At 38.3% G+C, this 19,469-nt stretch overlaps 2 protein-coding genes across 5 annotated transcripts in view; both read left to right on the top strand.

Annotated features, from left to right (window-relative positions):
- The first annotated feature begins 7,963 nt into the window (after positions 1-7,963).
- On the top strand, positions 7,964-15,202 carry LOC109242097. Of its 4 annotated transcripts, none has more exons than XM_019408925.1 (11): positions 7,964-8,134; positions 8,754-8,806; positions 9,205-9,572; positions 10,407-10,565; positions 11,360-11,440; positions 13,016-13,114; positions 13,260-13,355; positions 13,436-13,579; positions 14,445-14,552; positions 14,734-14,785; positions 14,872-15,202. In XM_019408925.1, exons 3-11 carry the CDS (start codon positions 9,237-9,239, stop codon positions 14,901-14,903), a joined length of 1,107 nt encoding a protein of 368 aa, XP_019264470.1. In that variant the 5' UTR covers positions 7,964-8,134; positions 8,754-8,806; positions 9,205-9,236; the 3' UTR covers positions 14,904-15,202. The 4 variants fall into 4 exon arrangements, with proteins under 4 accessions (XP_019264470.1, XP_019264471.1, XP_019264472.1 ...); XM_019408927.1 differs by having other exon boundaries at positions 7,965-8,134; positions 13,263-13,355; XM_019408926.1 differs by lacking the exon at positions 8,754-8,806.
- Positions 15,203-16,303: 1,101 nt separating this feature from the next.
- The window catches only part of LOC109242098, a 4,281-nt gene continuing 1,115 nt past the window's right edge, over positions 16,304-19,469 (top strand). The window contains exons 1-2 of the mRNA XM_019408929.1: positions 16,304-16,699; positions 18,091-18,258. Coding sequence (XP_019264474.1) covers positions 16,378-16,699; positions 18,091-18,258 — 490 coding nt within the window. The 5' untranslated portion in view covers positions 16,304-16,377. The remainder of the gene's footprint in view (positions 16,700-18,090; positions 18,259-19,469) is intronic.

Genomic DNA, 19,469 nt, shown 5'->3' with positions numbered 1-19,469 from the left:
GCAACTGCCTCTTGCTGTGCCCAACTTCTGTGGATCAAGCAAAAATTAGAAGATTTCAGAGTATTCTCAGACTGTGTGCCTCTCTTATGTGATAATACTAGTGCACTCAACATGGCAAAAAATCCAACTCAACATAAAAGGACCAAGCACATTGACGTACGCCATCACTTCCTCAGAGACAATGTTGAGAAAGGGCTTATATGCATGAAATTCTACAGCATTGAAGATCAAATTGCAGATATATTTACCAAAGCCTTGAGCAGAGAACACTTCGAGCAAAATCATCTGGCATTGGGGTTGATAAAACCCAATTGAGAACATGGTCCCTCAATGATTGGCTATGAGAGAAAGGTTCAGGTAAACTTAGCTAAAAGGTGTTTTCTGGCAAAGTCTAACTCATCTCTATACTATTACAGGTAGACACGCTTGATGATTACAGAGCAAATAAGCATTTGAGGATGTATACACTAGTAAAAAGGGCAAAGCTTACAGACAGGAGATCAGTCGAGGAACCTAGTTCTCCTCACACAGGTTAGTAGTTTCTCTGTTCTCTCATGCACAATTCTGAACAATTAAAACAAGTGCCACATCATCAGCATGTCAGTTTTTAGTTTTGTGTCTTTTTTAACCCAAACGCCTCACCAGTTATTAAACCTATCTCCCTAAAATCTGCCGCCCTTTTTCTAACTGATCCCTCAGTCATCATAAATACATCTATCTCCGTCACTGCACTTCACACATTGACACTTCCAAACGCGTTTCCTATTCTTTCTCTCTTCAATTCACCAAATCTTATATCTTCTTCCCACCATGGGTGAAGATCAAATGATCTCTAGTATTATCGAGTCTTCACCAGTCGAAACACCAACCCCAGAATCTCCTCCTCACACTACTGATAACCAAAACCCTAGAACAGAGTCACCCCCACACTCCGTATCCTCTCCTACCCATTCGAGTTCCCACTCTCATAAGAGTCACCAAGCATCAACTCTCATAGGAGGTGTTGCCCAGGGCACTTCTCTTACCTCACCGGAAAAGAAGGATGACACGAGTATTGCTGAGAATGAAGAAAATTGGAAAATCTCAAGTTCTCCGATAGAAGAAAAGTCAAAGGCAGACCAGGTTGAGGGAAATAAAATCATCGACTCAATAAAGACTGCTCCTGAACCCCCGTCTGCAGGTACCTCTCCTACTTCTCCTGAGCTTCTCATGAATTTGCGAGAAAAGAAAGCAATCGAAAATATGTTATTTATCGCCAATGAAGGGGTTTTTGTTGGAGGAAGTGATGATGGTATTAAGACTCAGGGGGAAGAATTAGAGCCTGTTGGAGAGGATAATGAGCTTATGCCTGTTGAACCTTCAGCACAGGAAGGTGCTACTGGGAACATGTTGGAGGACCTGATCCGCCTTCGGAGGATCCAACTCCGGGTCCTACTCAGGAACCCTATGTCAGTACTGGCCCTGCTCTCTCTCCTCATTTAGATGTTGAGCCTCTAAGTGTAATTATGCCTAAGACAAGCCCTGTGTCTGAAAATCAAAAGGAGGATAGTGAAGAAGATTCTGATGACTTACCAATTGCAGTCTGCCTAGACGTAGAGTAACTGTTGGTGGAGAGCCCACTCCTAAACCCATAACAAGGTTGCAAAAGAAGAAGGCTCTTGAGTTCTGCTCTTAAGAACAGTCAAACTAAGTCAAGGAGAAGAAAATTAGTGAAAGATGTCAAAGTTGTAAATAAGAAGATAGTGCCGGTTGTGAGTGTGGATGAAGAAGAAGCGGAGGAACCTAGTACGTTGACTAGGAAGTTATCACAAAATCATAGTCTTTTCAAACCAAAAGGGGGATCTTATGTGTCTACTAAACGTCTGACTAGGTCTGCTGATGTTGTTGCTACTAAGAATGTGGAGAAAGAGTCAAGTGAAAAATCTATAAAGTCTGGTAAAAAGGAGAAAGGTGTTCGCAAGATTGCTAAGAGAAAGGTTGATGCTGATGAGGAACATGGTTCCTCAAAGAAGGCTAAAGCTGATAATTCGAGGAGTGCTGGAAAAGAAAGATTGAGAAGTCAAAAGGTACTATGGGGGCACACATTTGCCTCTGATGTCTTGGAGGAGGCTGCATGAGACAGTTAGTTAAGATCTGTGATTTCCAACAATGGACACACTTGTTCACAAGCGACGCTGCTAGGGTATATGAGCAGAAAGTTCAAAGCTTTTATGTCGACTTGTACATGGTTAAGGATGGTCACATTTGTGCATTGGTGAATGGGGTTGATATGGTAATAGACTCTGCCTTGCTGGGATCTATTCTTGGTGTGCCCACTGAAGGGTTGTCTAGTGTTCAGAGAGCCTGTACTCAGATCTTCAAAAATACAATCATGAAGGATAGAGCAGTTCAGCAGTGGGAACGGGTGTAGAAGAAGGCCCTCCTTCCTGTTTACCAACTGCTATTTGAGATGGTAAACAAAGTGTTGCTGCCTCGAGCTGAGCGCAGATCCATCACCTCTCGTGCAGACCAGTTCCTCATGGAAACACTGGACGACTTCACTACCGTCAATTTTCTTGGGATCATGATAGAGCACATGAATAAAGTGGCAGGCTTTAAAGATGGTAATCAGGGGCTGCCATATGGGTTCCTTCTTACCAAGGTCTTTAAGCACTTCAAGGTTCCTCTCGGACCAGTTAAAGTGGGTGCGAAGAAGCAAACTTTTTCGAAAAGCACTCTTGAAGAATGTGAGTGTATAGAAAAATTTGGAGGGGTTGCAAGCACTTCTACCATTTCTCAGTTAATAAATGCTCAAAACAATGTTACTACTGAGATACAGCAATTGAAAGCAAGGAATGCTATCCTTGAGACTAAGATAAGTCAGCTGCAAGAGGCACCTGGTTCCACCTCCTTGCAAAGCGAAGAGGCTGCTCGCCTGACGAAAGAAAATACTGAGCTCAGGAAACAAGTGGAGGACCTGAAAGAAAGACTGCTTAATGAGCAAATGTCAGCAAATGCTCGCATGGATTTAGTCCTCCAAAAATTTCCTCTACCTCCAAGCCATCTCTTCCTCGTGCTTCTAAAAGTCTGTCCCCTCAGTGTCCAGTCTATAACCCAGATTGTGCTCTTGTCTCTTCGTTTCAGTTCTTATGATGATAACTTGTGGTATTTTTGTTAATTGTTCTACTGTGTGGATGTGGAAGTAACATTGACTCTGCTCCTGCTGTAAAATCCAAAACTATTTTAATGCAAGCTTTTCCCATATTGTTGTTTATGTCGTGCTTTTACGCTCTGTTCTTAATCATGACTGTGTGCACATAAGTGGCATGAGTTAACTTCAAACTAGACTTCTTCTTGCTTAATTACCTGTTTTTGATCTTTTTATGATGCCAAAAGGGGGGAAATAATTGCACTGATTAAGAGGGAATGCAGAGATTCAGGGGGAAGACTAAAGGTCTTTTTGGTTCACAGTCTGATTCTATGTGGTTCTTTCTGGGTTTTTCAATTATGAGTTTGTCATCATCAAAAAGGGGGAAATTGATAGGTTACAAGAACTTTGTCATAAGTACTTTGCTTTATATTTTGATGATCTAACACACTTACTATCCAGAACCAGATAAGAAACCTATTACACATTTACAAGACCTTAAGATCACAGGGTTCCAGGTTGGGATTCAGCATGTGACATGATTCAACTCTTCAGAGTGGAAGGAACAGCTGAGGGAATAGGTCCATACCAGTTCCCGAGGAGACTGTGCGAAATCAACTCTCCAGCTGGAAAGTTGTTGCCAGCAGACGCTACAGTGCAGGAACAGTGCAACAGTCAACTTTCCAGGGAAGACTTTTTACCTACCTTGCTTACATCATTGTAAGTGATGTCACACATGTATTTATACAATCAAAGGAGGTAAAATATATTTACTTTAACACTTAGAGATTTCACTCAAGCTCACTCACGTGACCATGCAGCAAGCAAGTTTCAATCGCTTCAAGAACAAAGAACAAAGCAACTACGGACCAGTTCCCACATCGAGTCATTGTATGTCCTTAGTTGAGTTGTAACTTTGTAATAGTTCTTCAATTGTAATTCCTATCTAGCTTGTTTAGAAGCATTCTATAGGAACCCCTTTGTAAACCTTAAACCAGTGTGTTTGAGTCTTGGCTAGAGTTAGTCATGTTGTAAAGTCTTTGTAGTAGAGCTATTACAAAGTGGCTTGTACTAGGTGTGTTACAAGTTAGTGAGGGGTTAAGAGGTTAATTACTAGGTTACATAGGTTGTAATCTAAAAGTTGCTCAGTAGTGAAGTTGAAATCCTACAAGGGTAGGTCGTGGTTTTTAATCCCATTGAGCTTGGAATTTTCCACGTAAAATTCTTCTTGCCATTTAATTACTGTTGTGTGTGTGTACTGATTGAATCTGATAGAGAACCTAGTTCTCTATAGAGTTTGGTGGACCCTCATATTCTATCAATCATGATAATGTACTGGGATGCAAGATCTATGAAAGGACTCCAGTGCCCAAGTATTCATCTTTCAACTTAAGCACTAGGGAGAAGCAGATATCAGGATTGGCCCACCGGATAGGAACAACCCAAACGAGATCCGTAGTAGGGAGATCTTATTCTTATTTTTTATCATGCCATATAAAAGTTCACAACCTAAGCTAAGAAACTCGCAAAGGTTCATGTATAACTAGGGTCATTTGCCCCTCAAAGAAAATGAAGCAAGTATCAAATATACTCTTTCATTTTCCTTTAGTGCAACAAGTCTCCATACTCATACGTATGATTTCCATCAAAATCAAATGTAGATACAGTCTCTAGACTTTCATCGTAATAAATTCCTCTACAAACACACGACATAGTCTCCGAACTTAGATCGTAAAATCCGTAACAAACACATGACATAATCTTCGAATTAAAATCGCAAAGTTCTAAAAGAGCTTTTACCTAGAAATGAGGTCGAGACGTCCTCCTCATAAGCACCATGTAAAATTGACCCTCTTTTTTATGAGTCGATTGTTAATTTCTTATCATAACACATAACGAAAGTTACATACCTTGATTCGGTTCGAAACTCGGTATTGGTAAAAAGATTGAAAAGTATAGAAAATCCTTCAAAGCCACCCAAAATCTTTCACCTAATCCCAGAGTATATTTTATGGTTTCTTAAATACAAACATATTTCAAAAAATGGTCAAAATGGATGACCCTTATGGGTAAGTAATCTTGTTCATAAATCGTAAGAATAATTACTGATCATAGCAATACCGTCGGATGCTACATACCCGAATTCGATCTGAACTCAATCTCGATATTTAAAAAAAACAAAACACTTAAAATCCTTCAAGGCCAACCAGAGTTATCACCCAATCCTGGAATAAATTCCCAAGGAACATAGTTCAAAAAGAAGTTTAAAACGGGAAAAACTTTCGCGATCAAGTGCTAAATAATTAACTAAGGGAACCACAAGGCTTCATATTGACCAGTCCCTCTTTCGAATTTTTAAGGAATTCTTTGTTCACGATAGACAGTCTCTCTGCCCTCCTAGGGTAGGAGTAAGGCTGCATACATCCTACCCTCCCTAGACCCCACTTGTGAGATTTTCAATGGGTTGTTGTTGTTGTTCTTTGTTCACAATAGATCAGAAAAATAACATTCAAATAAAACTAAGTTTTAGAACAAGTGAGACAATTATGGAAAGCTTGAAAAGAAAGTGATCAAATATTCATAGAACAAAAAGAGTAACCCGGTTATATACACAACTAGAAAAAGTTTGGATTTTAGTCGGTGGGAGAAAACATCATTCATGCAGTAGGGGTCTAAGACATCTGACCCGGGAGCTCAAAAAGTAAAAAAAAATACAAACATCTACAGAGGATTAAGCAAACTAGCTACCGCTGGGAGGTTACGGAGCGGTAGCGGCTGGTTAAGGGGAAGTTGAGGGAGGATCCAGATTTGGCGAAGGAGAACATAGTCTTGCACCACTCTCCCCAACAACGTCACTTTGCCGGACAAGTCCTCCAAACAAATGTCACCCTCCAAGGAACTCTGGTAAGCTTCTAGGGCGGTCAAAGCATTGGCTTCAAGGACACAATCCTCCTTAAGCCTCTTAGCGGGATATACGGCCCCAAAGATAACCTCCTCTATAGTTACCCTACGGGCACTCAACTGGCTCGCAGTACTTTTCAGGTCCACTTTTTTGGCATCAACATTGGCCTTTTCAACTACCCAGATATTCTCTCATAGAAGATCCTCCTCACGGGATTTGAAAATAGTGAGCTGAGCATAGAGATCCATCTCATGAGCAGTAGATCTCATACGATAAAGCTAAGTTCTTTAACCAAATTTAAAAAGTCAACCCCGGACCTACATCTCGAAACCCGACAAAGTTTACAAAATTCGAACACCCATTCAATAACGAGTCCAACCTTACCAAAATCATCCAATTTTGACCAAAAATCGACCCTCAACCCCCCAAATCTTAGTCTCCAATCCCTAGTCTAAAATTCCCAAATTTCACCTTAAAAAAAATCTAGGTGTAGAAATCAATGTGTATTCAATATTATTGGACAAAAGTGATCAAAAATAGCATACCTCTTGATTTGTAGTGAAATCCCTCACAAAAATGGCTCGCTAAGCTCCCCAAGTCAAAATATAAAAATAATACTCTAACCCTCGTTTTTTAGATTTAATAGTCTGCCTAGTTGCCCTTCTTCACGAATGAGGAAATTGCATCGTGTTCGCGAAGCACAAAATCCTCAGCTGCCAATTCCTCTTTACGCGAACGCAAGATTTCCCTCGCGAACGCGACGATCACTTGTCCAATGCCTACGCGAACGCGACTCCTCTCCCGCAAACACGAAGGCTTACATGCCTGGTGCCCAACCGGCCTATCCTTCTATGCGAACGCGAGTCCCCTCTCGCGATCGCGATACACATACCCACTAGACATTCGCGAACGCGTGGCCTTATTCGCAAACGCGAAGAACAAAATCCTCCTGCCCATGAGTAACTCTACGCGAACACGATCTATTCATCACGACGTGAAGAAGGCTGCACCAGACACCAGATCAGCAGTTCCAAAGGCCAAAACTCAATCTGAATCAATCTGAATCCCACCCCGAGGCCCCCGGGACCCCATCCAAACATACCAACACATCCTAAAACATCATACAAACTTAGTCGAAGCCTCAAATCAAATCAAACAACATTGAAAACACGAATCGCACCCCAATTCAAGTCTAATGAACTATTAAATTTCCAACATCTAAAACTAATGCTAAAACATACCAAACCAACTCCGATTGACCTTAAATTTTGCACACAAGTCATAATTGACACAACAGACTTATTCCAACTTTCGGAACTAAAATCCGAACTCGATATCAACAAAGGCAACTCTCGATCAAACTTCTCAACTTTCCAAACCTTCAACTTTTGCCAATTCAAGCCAAAACGACATACGCACCTCCAAATTAATATCCGGACATACTCCCAAATCCAAAATCACCATACGAAGCTATCGGAATCATCAAAACTCCATTCCGGAGTCGTTTACACATAAGTCAACATCTGGTCAACTCTTTCAACTTAGGCTTCTAACCTTGGAACTAAGTGTCTCAATTTTTTTCGAAAGATCCTCGGAACCGAACCAACCACCCCGGCAAGTCACATAACAACAAACGAACATAGAATAAGCAATAAATATAGGAACGGGGCTATAATACTCAAAACAACCGACCGGGTCTTTACAAAAGTCGTACAAAAATAAAAGATGAATGGATCAGTGAATTTCCATTGATGGTATAAAAGAAAATGAGAACATTGAGAGAAAATTTTTAACCGGAATCAGACCGGAGCAAAAATTGACAAAACCCGACCGGTTAACCAGCAAAACCCCCACCTAAACCGTACTACTACTATTGCTGCTGAAAAGTTACACCTACCCACCCCCCATACCCCTAAAACTCACCCACCCACCCACCCACCCCACTTCCCACCACCTACCCAATTCTTCTCTCACTTCTACCCATACACTAAACCCCACCCACCCCACTCCCACCACCCACCCTCATCTCTCGTTCCTTACACTCTCTCCATGCGTTCTTGTTCATGCTTCAACAACAGCTTACAGTTTCATCCGGTAATTGAGGGGTATGTTTTCTCTGTTTGTTAAAAACCTTTGATTTGATGACCCCGTTTTAATTCTCCCCAAAATTGGGGTTCTAATTTCGTTAGATTAATTCTTTTTTGATTTTGTGAATACCCTTTGCACAGTTTCTCTTAAATTTTTCACTTTTATGGAGTTTGAAAGTTATATTCTTCAAACTGTTTAACCCCTTTTTAGCTGAGTCTTGAGTTGTTTGCTGGCATATGTTTTAGGATATAGACTCAAAGTTTGATTTTTGGTGCTGAGGGAAGAAAAATCCTCCATAATGTTCTTGTAAATTCAACCATTAAGCTGTCTGTGATATGTGTTGTTATGTAATAAAGGCGTAAAAGAAAATAAAAATTATTTTTTTCAGGGGAAAATACTAAGTAGTAATATATTTTACTTTGTATTTTTTTTCTTTTTTGTATTTGGACTATAAAACAAACAGAAAATGAGTGATTTAGTGCTCAGGGGAAATATCACACACACACACACATGTATTTGATGAGCTGAAGAAAATTCTTTCTTTTCATTTATGGTTTTTGACTTTTGGATTTTCTGTGAGTTTCCTTTACAGGTGTTCTTTCTCTTGATTTCCTCCTTTTTTTTTTGGAATTGCAGCTTCTAATCTTGGAACTGTTCATTCTCTTTGCAGCTGAATCAGACTGATGTCTGTAAGAATCCTGCCTAACTTGTTTGTAATTCATACAGTAAACTCTGCCGTGCTGCCCTTTAGTTTCTAGTTAATGGCATAAAAGAAAAGAAAATTAAAATCACACTCCAAAGGAAAAAGCTTCTCATTTTATGTCTTTCAATAAACAAAAGAAGCAGAAAATGCGTATTAAATAGTAATTATCCGTTAGACTCTGAACTTAATGGAGTTTATATTAGAATTCCACTGAATTGGAATTCTTAAGTGCACTCTTTTCACTTGGTCATGTTGTGTTTGTGGAAGTGGAATGAAGGAAACTGTAGATGAAAAACAAGTATATTTTCCTTTGTTCATATGCATACGTATATGTATTAGTTGAATTAACAAAGTTACAATCTTTTCTTTTTTTTTCTTTTTCAGAAACTGGTGGAGCCTGAGTGAAGTCCCGTGGAATGAACAGCTTGTTTCATGCATGTTCTACTGCAACATTAACAAAGACTATCCATCTTGTCGTGAAGAGTTCAATCTGTGGATTTCCAGCTCTTTCATGGAAGAGAAGCTTTGGTCATGCTAGAATTAGATACGTTGATTCTGCCTCGTATTTGAATAGAGTTTGTGTTCGCTGCTATTCGTCTAAAAAGCATAGTGGAGATAGCTCTCAATCACAGAATTCTGATTCTACTCCAGTAATGAAGGAAGAGAGAGATGGTTTCTTTGTTGTTAGGAAAGGAGATCTGGTTGGAGTGTACAAAAACTTGAGTGATTGCCAGACTCAAGTCGGATCATCGGTAACTACTGTTATTTCTCTCATTTATTGATCTGTTGTTGAATCATGCTATTGTTTGTAGATGACTTTTATTACTGAGCGAAGATATAACGATAATGATACTATCATCAGAAAATATTGACCCAATATATACTGACTTGTACATTTTCTTGATGATTAATTGACATAGGTAGAATAAGTCAAAAAGTCAGAACCTTGTGTACTGATATGAGTGACCATATTTACTAATTACAACTTCAGTTAAGCACATTGAACGAGTTACAATTGCTTAGGAATTCCCTAATTAGAGGAGAGTAGTGAAAGCAATTATGTCTCCTATATGTTATTATTTTGTCTCATTGTAGTTGTAAAAACAAGGTCTGTGAAGATTCAGAGAGATCAAAGAAAGAAGTAATTGAGTTAATTGTTTATCCATCAATTAGAAAGTTCTTTTTTTTTTCCTTTCTAAGTTCTCTGTTCAAGTTCTGCAGCCATGCCTTCTCCATATTGTTCCGATTTCTTTGCCACTTCATCTGCTGATTGTCAAATAGCATAGTTGTTGCACATGTAGTACGGATGGATAGGACTTTTACAGTCCTTAGATGGTGCTTGTGAGATGAATTCCCAGTGGATACTTAGACTTCTTACCGATATTATAAGGGTCAAATCCAGTGACTTTAGTAGATATGGCGACATTCTTGGTGCTGGAGGCTTATTTTAGTGAAATTTAGTTATAACAAATAAGATAAAAATTAATATTAATATAGAAATAAAAAAGAGAGACGCTTACATAATGAAGTTTGCAGAATCGCACTGATATATGAGTTGTTTTTTCTCACTCTTCTGTTTCTGGCAGATATGTGATCCTCCAGTTAGTGTGTACAAAGGCTACTCCATGCCTAAGGACACTGAAGAATATCTCCTCTCTTGTGGGCTTAAAAATTCTCTGTATTCTATTAGAGCTGCAGATCTTACCGAAGATCTCTTTGGGACTCTAGTACCATGCCCTTTTCAGGTATAATTCGTGTGTGGTTCTCTTGGATTAATCTCTCTTTTTTTTACAGGTGAAATTTTTATATTTCAATAACTTCTTGACAATGAGATTCGTATTCAGATTTCCTGTCTCGGAGTTATTCAGTTTATATCACCCTACAAAGAATCCCAAATAACATTAAAATCAATGAGCTAAAGAAGGGCTGGATTTGTGACGTATTAAGTGCAGCTGCTCTGGAAGTAAAACCATGAGGTGCAATGGTGCATAATCCAACCATGATAACTGGATTGAAAGAATTCTCGCAAGTTTAAACGTTGGCTTGTGCCTTTATTTTAGAGAAGGAAAGAAAAACTTTCTAACACACTTATCCCTCAAGTAAAGAGAAAGTTCACAGATTTTAGTAGAGCACCCTACCAATTAGGTAATGGTAAAAGGAAAACTGTGACAACTTTGAATCATGCATGGTATCAATACTTCTTTCTGTTTCTTCTATGTTGTATATCAAGGATTATCCCTGAATGCGAGTTTTGTACTCAGCCTATTTTGTTTTCCTACTGCCTATGTTCATGTCCACATTCTAGTTAAGTAGAAATAAAACAATCCTTGCTTCTCTATTCTCTATCTATGAGGTACTCTCTGATTCTTCTCGCTGTTTGTCTCTCTCGGAGTTTCTCAGTGTCCATCTTTGGTTTCATTCTCCCGACACTCTCCCCATTCATGAAGTTGCAGTACCCAGAGAATAATACATGTTTCATTTTCCCTCCTTTTCTTTTATTACTGGTCATACATATTTATTAGCATCTCATCTTTTGCAGCAACCTTCTTCTTCAAAAAGTGGAACATCTGATCATTTGCCAAAGAAGAGGTCACAGGAAACAATGTGGTCAGAATATGCGGTAAGTTAGGGCTGTATATGGTTTTGCTGTTGAAAAGTCTAAAAGGGTTTGTGGCAATTGCTTCTGAAGTTGTTTTTACTTTTCTCTACAATCCAAGAGCAATCATTTTCATAATTGCCTTTGAAGTTGTTTTCAGTTTTCACTTTACTCTATAATCCAAGTTTAATGATTTTTGTAATCATTTTCAATACATAGTTTGGTTGCGAAGGAACTCAATGTACTTGCTTCTATATGCTTGCGTGCTCTTCAAGTTTATATATTTCTTACTAGATTTTTCCTTGAGATGCCATAACTAATGGTTTCACAGCTTACAGGAGAACATTGTCAATTATTCAATTAGAAGGAGTTTTTCTCACAAGTTGGTATGCTTTCCAAGTTAAAATTTTATTCTCATTCTTCATGGAAGAATTCTAGGGATCTTTCTATTATGTCTAGGTAGCCCACTTTTTAAGTGACACAATGGTCATGCCATAAAGGGGGGTAAGTATCAACTCTCAAACATGGAAGTACTAGGGATAGCGTAGTTCTGAGAAGCTATTCCCGTAGCGTAGCCTGGTGATGCAGGTATAGATCTGAAAATACTAATTCGGTTAAATGGTGGCTTTACCAGATATGTAAAAGAAAAGTTCTCATGATGAGAAGCAAAGAAGCAAAGAAAGAAAACCGGTGGTTACGTGTTACTTGTACACGGATCTTACAAGAAGTATCTCTGTAAGAGGGTGATAAAGACGACATATTAGTATTCTTCCTCATAAGAAGTTTCTCTGTCACATAGAATTAATTGCGACTTCATTTGTGTCTCCTCTTGTTTGTCACCATTGCATTGACCTACACACTAAATCGAGAATTGGATCAACCTGATGTGTTTGATGGCCTAAGACAATACGTTACCATGTTTGTGCCTTGATAGAGCAAACTGGTTGATGCCGGTTGCTCTTTCCTTTATTTCTTTTCAACTGGAACTTTCCTCCATAAAATTTTTTAATGAAAATTTTGATATAATGAGTTCAGGGTTATTTAGGAAGAACTTAAGACCTGTAACAATTCCTTGAATTTTTGGGATGCAGTGTAGCTATATGACTAGATGGGGGATCCTTTTACTTTTTTTTATTGGAGCGGAGATCAGTGTAATTAGCTAATTATTGTTATGTGCTCGCTTAGAGCCGTGGTAGGCGGTTTGACAATGTTTGGTTGAAGCTGAAGAGTATTTGAAGTTGAAATTGAAAGGGAGTTTTTGGAAGTGATAAAGGGAAAGGCTTAATACTTTCAAGAAGTCTACATTAAGTATTAAAGAAAAAATGTTACTGCCTATTGGAAATAGAACATCTTGACGGTATTTATTATATAGTTGGATGAATTGCAATATCGTACTGTACATGGATCACATAAAGTTGCAGCCAGTGGATTGTATTCTTTGCAGTATTGTATTCTACTACCTGTGATTTGCAAAGATGCCATGTATATTGGCTTAAAATAGTTGTAACGCTGATCACTTGCATATTCTGCCCGGATAAAATGTGTTTGGCTCCGCACTGTTTTGGAAATTATGTTGTTTATTGGCATCTTCATTTGCAGGATGCTGTTGGATCAGCAGTTATTCCAAATGATTCCATAAGAAAGCATGTCAAGATCGAACATCATAAGGGTGACCAAGTTCTAGCTCTACCATCCGGTGTGAGTGGCTAATCTTTAAACATAAATGTTTTTTATATGTAATTGACAAAGCAAAATGACATTATACTTAAGGCTGAAATCTTATTATTTCTCTTTATGGTTTGTGCTATTCTGGTATAAAGAATCTGATAGTTGTTACCCTCAGCAGCGGTCTTGTACTCTTGAATTTGATGGTGCTTCAAAAGGAAATCCTGGACAAGCTGGTGCAGGAGCTGTTATACGGGCTGATGATGGAAGTTTGGTAATAATTACTGTACTAACTTTTGAATTGTACTTTTGCCTTTGATCTCCTAGTTGTATTTACAACCTTTCTTCTAATAGACCTGCAGGCTACGTGAAGGTCTAGGAGTGGCAACCAGCAATCATGCTGAATACAGGGCCTTTATTTTGGGTTTGAAATATGCACTTAGTAAAGGGTTTACAAATATTCGTGTTCAGGGTGACTCCAAGCTTGTTTGTATGCAGGTTTGTTTTCTATAATCATGTACTCAGTCGTGTATTTCTCCTTTCCTTGCTTGAGATTCTTCCTTTGTGATTCACTGCTGTTCAAAACTTGTCACATTCTCTTGTACTCTCAACATTCAGTAACTTAACTACGTTCTTTAATCTTTTAGCTGAAATCCAGGAAGTTGGTAGTGAGCTATTTAACAATTTTTCTGACTGTGTGTTCATTACTTCTTGAAGTTATTCACTAATTTCGTGCCATAGTGCCATTTCCTCAAGTCTCTTCTGCGGTTCTGCCTTAAATTTTTCATCTGTATGGGATAAGGTTCTTCTAACCTCTCTGGTATATTGTACTTATAATTTCCTTGTGAACTAACTGAACCACTGGGTTAGAGAAGAAAGAAGAAAAGTTTGATAACTTTGATTATGGGTAAAATAGTACTTATCCCCCAAAAGAAGGTATTTATGGGTAGGTCTCAGCTACCACTGTCAACTCAAGTTCGGTTTAAGTGCATGACAATATATTATTGTGAAGAAATGGGGAATCTTATCAAGAGATTAATAATGGTTTTACGACAATACTAATGAAGGATGGGCTGAAATAAGTTGGCATAATAGGAAAAATCCAGAAGTAGATTCCTGGTACTGGAATGAAACTTTTGGTAATGGGGAGTCTGATATTTTGTGGTGCATCAAAAAAAGATTCCTGGTACTGGAAAAATTTCAAGAGAGTAGAGAAAAAATAGACACCAGAAATTTTAGAATGAGAAAATTTCTCTTTTATAAGATTCCTGCTTATTAGCTGTCCGCTGTTAGTTTATTTTAGGTTTCTTGTTCTTGTCCATTTTGATCCCATTGATATTATACTAGTGTACTTTCCAAACAGATACAAGGTCTGTGGAAGGTTAAAAATCAAAACATTGCCACGGTGTTTGAGCAGGCAAAACAACTGAAGGATAGGTTCCTTTCTTTCCGCATCATTCATGTTCTTCGGGTAATTCATTAAAAATCCTTCTCTACTTTCTTCTGCACAATTTAACTCATCAAGACATTGTCTCACTTTATCTGTCACAAGCATTTTCTATAATAGCCCAAGAACTACATACATTTCGCATTACCTATATCTTCTACTTGCTGATTTTCTGGAGATTCGATATGCCTCTGACTCCTAATAGGAATCAAACTCCGATGCGGATCAGCAGGCAAACTTGGCTGTCGAGCTTGCTGGTGAGAGTTAAACTTTCTTTCGGACTTGGAGTTGGTCATTTTGAGTGGTCATCAATGTTTTATCTTAACTACATCTGTTAATGCAGAGGGTCAAATTCAGGAGGAGATAGAGAAATGACAGGCACAAAAGAGACCCGTATTAAATTACATGGGCAGAAATGTAGTGATGGTGCAGACAAGGATTTCTACGCGCTAACCACTAGGTCCAGTGCTTTGCAGAATCTTGAGGGTGATTTAATGTCCACGTTAGATTAATCTTATTGCAATTAGGTTATTATGTAAATGTTATTGGATATGGTCTCATAACTGGCACCAACAACAAATGTTACTACGACTATTATTGACTTTGAATTCTTATGTGCCACTCAATGTTCCCCAGACACTCAAAGAAAGACTCGTGGAAATTATTGGTGCAAATCATCTCTGTCATTTGTAAGGTTATATCTGTTATATTGTGAAGGCTTAAACCATAATTAATGTCTTAACCAGCCCATCAGATACGTAGAGAGGATTCATTGAAGTAAAAATAGCACGGGCTAGCCAGTTTTCAGACTGGTCATTCAAAAATAGCCAGCGTTTGCAAAGTCCAGAAAGTTCCAGCATAATATACTGGAGGTTGGAGCACCTGTGTATGAACTTCCAGCATATTATGTTGGACTGGTATATTATACTAGAACTCCAATATATTGTACTGGAGTTCCAGTATAATTATGCTGGAACTCCAGTTCCAGTATATTATGCTGGAGTATTTTTCGGATTTCGAACAGTGTGTTCGTTCAGATTTATCTTTACATGAAAAGTTGCTAAATTTTGATTACTTTTGAAACTGTGACTATTTTTGAATAACCACTTGTAAATCTGGCTATTTTTGGATTTCTCCCTTCATTGAACTGTGAAACGTTCTTTTTGTCAATTTCAGGCCATCAAACCCCGTAACTGGTGAGAAGGCTGTATGGAGTTGACTGTAGAGCGATCTGATCAGAAGAATTGAGAAGTATAACCAAAAAAAGAAGAAGTTGCTTTTAAATAAAAGACTACAATTTAGGAATGACTCACCATAGAGTAGAAGATGAAGAATTCGTGATTATGACTTTCGCTCAATCCATATGGCCTAAATTGAAGTAGTTGACTACACAAGGGGTTCTTATGTAATAGTGACTGCAGAGCACATTCAAAATTTACACGACTTTTTATAAGAATGTATATATTGAAATATATATCTATTTCTTTTACACTTAAACATTTTAAAACAAGAAAAGTATTGGTATGTTTTTATTATAATAATTATCCTGAGTGAAGTTAGAAAAGAAATTTAAATATTACCGCTAAAAAGAGTATTTAAAAGTTAGAAAGACTGCAATAATGACTTTCCAAATCTCTAGAAATAAGGAAATAAATGTACAGCTATAGATATAACTAAATTTCCACCGTTGGATAAGTTCTTTGAAGAACCCTCGATGTTTGCCACGTATGCAAACACAGCGTCCCGCACTCTTTCCTTTCCATTTCCTGTATATATGTAAAAGAGAGAGCACCGACTTGGAGCTCACGAAAACTGAAACTTCATCCACACGAAACACACAGGAAGCGTGATGATGAAGCTGTTGATGCTGAAGAGAGGTTTACGGTTACTAACGACGACCGGAAATGTGAATTCCTCCTCGCCGTTGACTCACCGCCGGTGTTTTTCTTCCCTCTGGACGTCGTCGTTTACAACTTCCTCTTCTCCTTTGAATGCTGCTGGTGTTTCTTCGGATTCCGCTTCAGCTGCTGCTGCTGCTGCTGACTTTGACGAAGATGATTTTTTCCTCGGCGATGAATTAGCTCGCTTATCTTCCAAACCGAAGACTGATCAGAGTCTACTTCAGCCTGGCGTCGTTGTCTATGACGGTGTTTGTCATCTTTCTCACAACTGTAATATTCTCATCTTCCTACTGTGTGTCTCTGTGTGTGTGTGTGTATTCTTGCTTTTAGCTATATCTATTGCGTTGTGCTTTGTTTATTGCTTTGATTTCTTACTATAACTGGTCTCAGAAGCTATAAATGAGTACAGTGTGTGTGTGTGTGCGCGTGTGTATTTGTGCATTTAGCTATACATTGCATTTATGCTTTTGCTTATTGTTTTGGTTTCTTACTACAATTGTGCCTCAAAGCTGTAAATAAGTAGAGGCGAGAGAGAGAGAGAGAGTGTGTGTGTGTGTATTGGTGCTTGTAGCTATATATTGCATTTGTGCTTTGCTTATTGCTTTGATTTTTTCAATTGTGTCTTAGGAAGCTGTAAATGAGTACAGTATTGCGTCTGTTGCTACTGTTTTTCTGTTTTTAGTTACATTTGCAATCATCCTGTAGTTTTGAAAGTGAAATTTTCAATTTTACATGTAAATATATAGTGTCTAGCTGTATGTGTAACTTCTGAACTATTTTTAGCTTGATGACTTGACATTTGGATTTGCTTAACAGAGGGAATGCTGTTTGTTTACTTGAAATGATTAACATTCAATCATCGAGAGGAGAAAACATCTGGGGCTCGATTACAAGCTCAAGTTGTTGTATTGTGGATTCTATGTGCTATTTGTGATAGAGTGTATCCTATGTGATGTATGTACGAGTTGTACAGCAGGGTAGTTAAGGCAAATAGTATCCTAGTAGGTGACTTCCTTCGTTATGAGCAAAACATAGTGTTAGCTTTATGTTTAGTGTTACTATCAGTTTTCTGCATTTCTTTGTGGTCGTTATGACTATGATGTTGGCAGTGAAATCAGATTGCCAAGAATCTTGTGCTTTTCAGTAGCATGCATTATTTGAGCTGTGAGAATTTTAATATTGAGCTGTATTCCACTGACCGAGGCTCCTCAGGCATTAATGACTGCTTTGACGGAACCACTATGCTTATGACATGTCTAATCAAACTAATTAGGATTTGAAGAGTTTTCACGATCTTTCACATAAATTTAAGTAGTCAGAAAGGTGGTGGAAGCTATCATTTCGAGAATGCAAGTGAAGGTAGCTTGCTTAATTTCCTAGAGCGTGTGTTGGCAAGCATTTGGAAGTGACGAGTCTCTTTTGGCGAAGCTTACTTCTACATATTAGCAAATAGAAAGCTAGTTTCTATTGAACTTTTCAGCAATATCTTATTGCCTCAACTAATTTGGGGTTGTGGCATAGTTGATTGATTATCTCATTGGATATGCAGAAATGGCTATCCTGTAGGTCTAAACTGCATTTGGCATAGACATGGGAAAGGAGGGGTGCATGCATAATAATCTGTCTCAGTTAATATGAGCTTCATGGCATTTTATATGTAGGTGTGAAATGGGTGATTAAAGCTGACAGAGATAGGAAAATCAAGTTCTGTTGCTTGCAGTCAAAGGCTGCTGAACCTTACATGAGTGTGTCTGGTGTTGATCGTGATGATGTTCTTCGTCGCTTCTTGTTCGTTGAAGGCCCAGGTTTATACCATCAAGGTTCCACTGGTTAGAACCATTCCCCCCTACATTACTGTGTCAGCTTGTCTCTCTATTCATTGTGGTTTCACAAATATTGCCATTATATACTTTTAATTCTTTATTATTTTATGTCCAAGTCGCATCTGACATTTTCCACGAGTGTCTGGCCAACTCTAGATGAAGTGCATCTGGCTGCTCTTGAGTTGTCCTTTCATGAGCTATGTAATCATCCTTACTGAGCACAAGAAGTTGGCGAATATACTATGGCCAATAGTTATGATAAAATTACGTTATGCAGTTTGCTGTACATAGGCCTTAAAATTATGGTAATGTGGATATTAGAGGTGGCAAAATGGTTAAAAGAAAACAGTTAACCACCCATATTATCCACTTAAAAATGGGTTGGATAAAGAACTTTTTAAAAACGGATCAAATATGGATAAGAACCATATTATCCATTTAGAAAATGGATAACCAATAGGTCTAACTTTTACATTTGTAAAGCCTCAAATTGGGGGTTCCTTAAGTTAGGGAGACTAAGAATTCTCCCAAAAGTGATCTTATGCAAGAAGTCATGGATAATATGGTTACCCATATCATCTGCCGGTTAAACCTTTTTTATCCATATTAAATATGGGTCGGGTCGGATAATTTATCTGTTTTTCGTTACCCGTTTTCGACTCGAACCATATCCGACCCGACCTGCCCGTTTGCCACTCCTAGTGGATATTGATAGGATGTTGTGCTTGAGCTCATTGCTAGCATAAAGAGATGTGCTAGCTCCTAGTGTCAGTCCTTTGACCAACTTTACCCCTCCATGATTAGGGAGTGGCTGCTGTCCTGCTTCTGCTGATATGATCAAAATTTCTATATTTCATTCTACCTTTTGTTTCAAAGTGCATATAAACAAAAAAGAAAGATTTAGATCATTTTGGGTCATTTGAACTGGTATTTTGTGAAATCAATATGGTTCTAGTCTGGGGAACACGGATTTGATTTTTGTCATGATTTTGATAGTGGCATGAAGTTGAGAATCATTAGTTGTTATCCTTTCCATGCTCCTGCTGCATACATTCCTTTTCTCATAATAGAAGACTTAAATGTGTTAGAATTGATAGCTAGTGATTTGATATCTTGGAATATGAATCCACGTCTGATTTAGATGGTTTTTTGTTAGGTAAAAACCGTTGATCAGGGAAGTGAGAAAGGTTTTTTTTTTTTTTTAGGGGGGGGGGGGT

Source organism: Nicotiana attenuata, unplaced genomic scaffold (assembly GCF_001879085.1).
Source record: "Nicotiana attenuata strain UT unplaced genomic scaffold, NIATTr2, whole genome shotgun sequence".
NCBI lineage: Eukaryota > Viridiplantae > Streptophyta > Magnoliopsida > Solanales > Solanaceae > Nicotiana > Nicotiana attenuata.
Note: the sequence above shows the minus strand (reverse complement) of the source record. Positions and strands in the feature narration are given on the sequence as shown.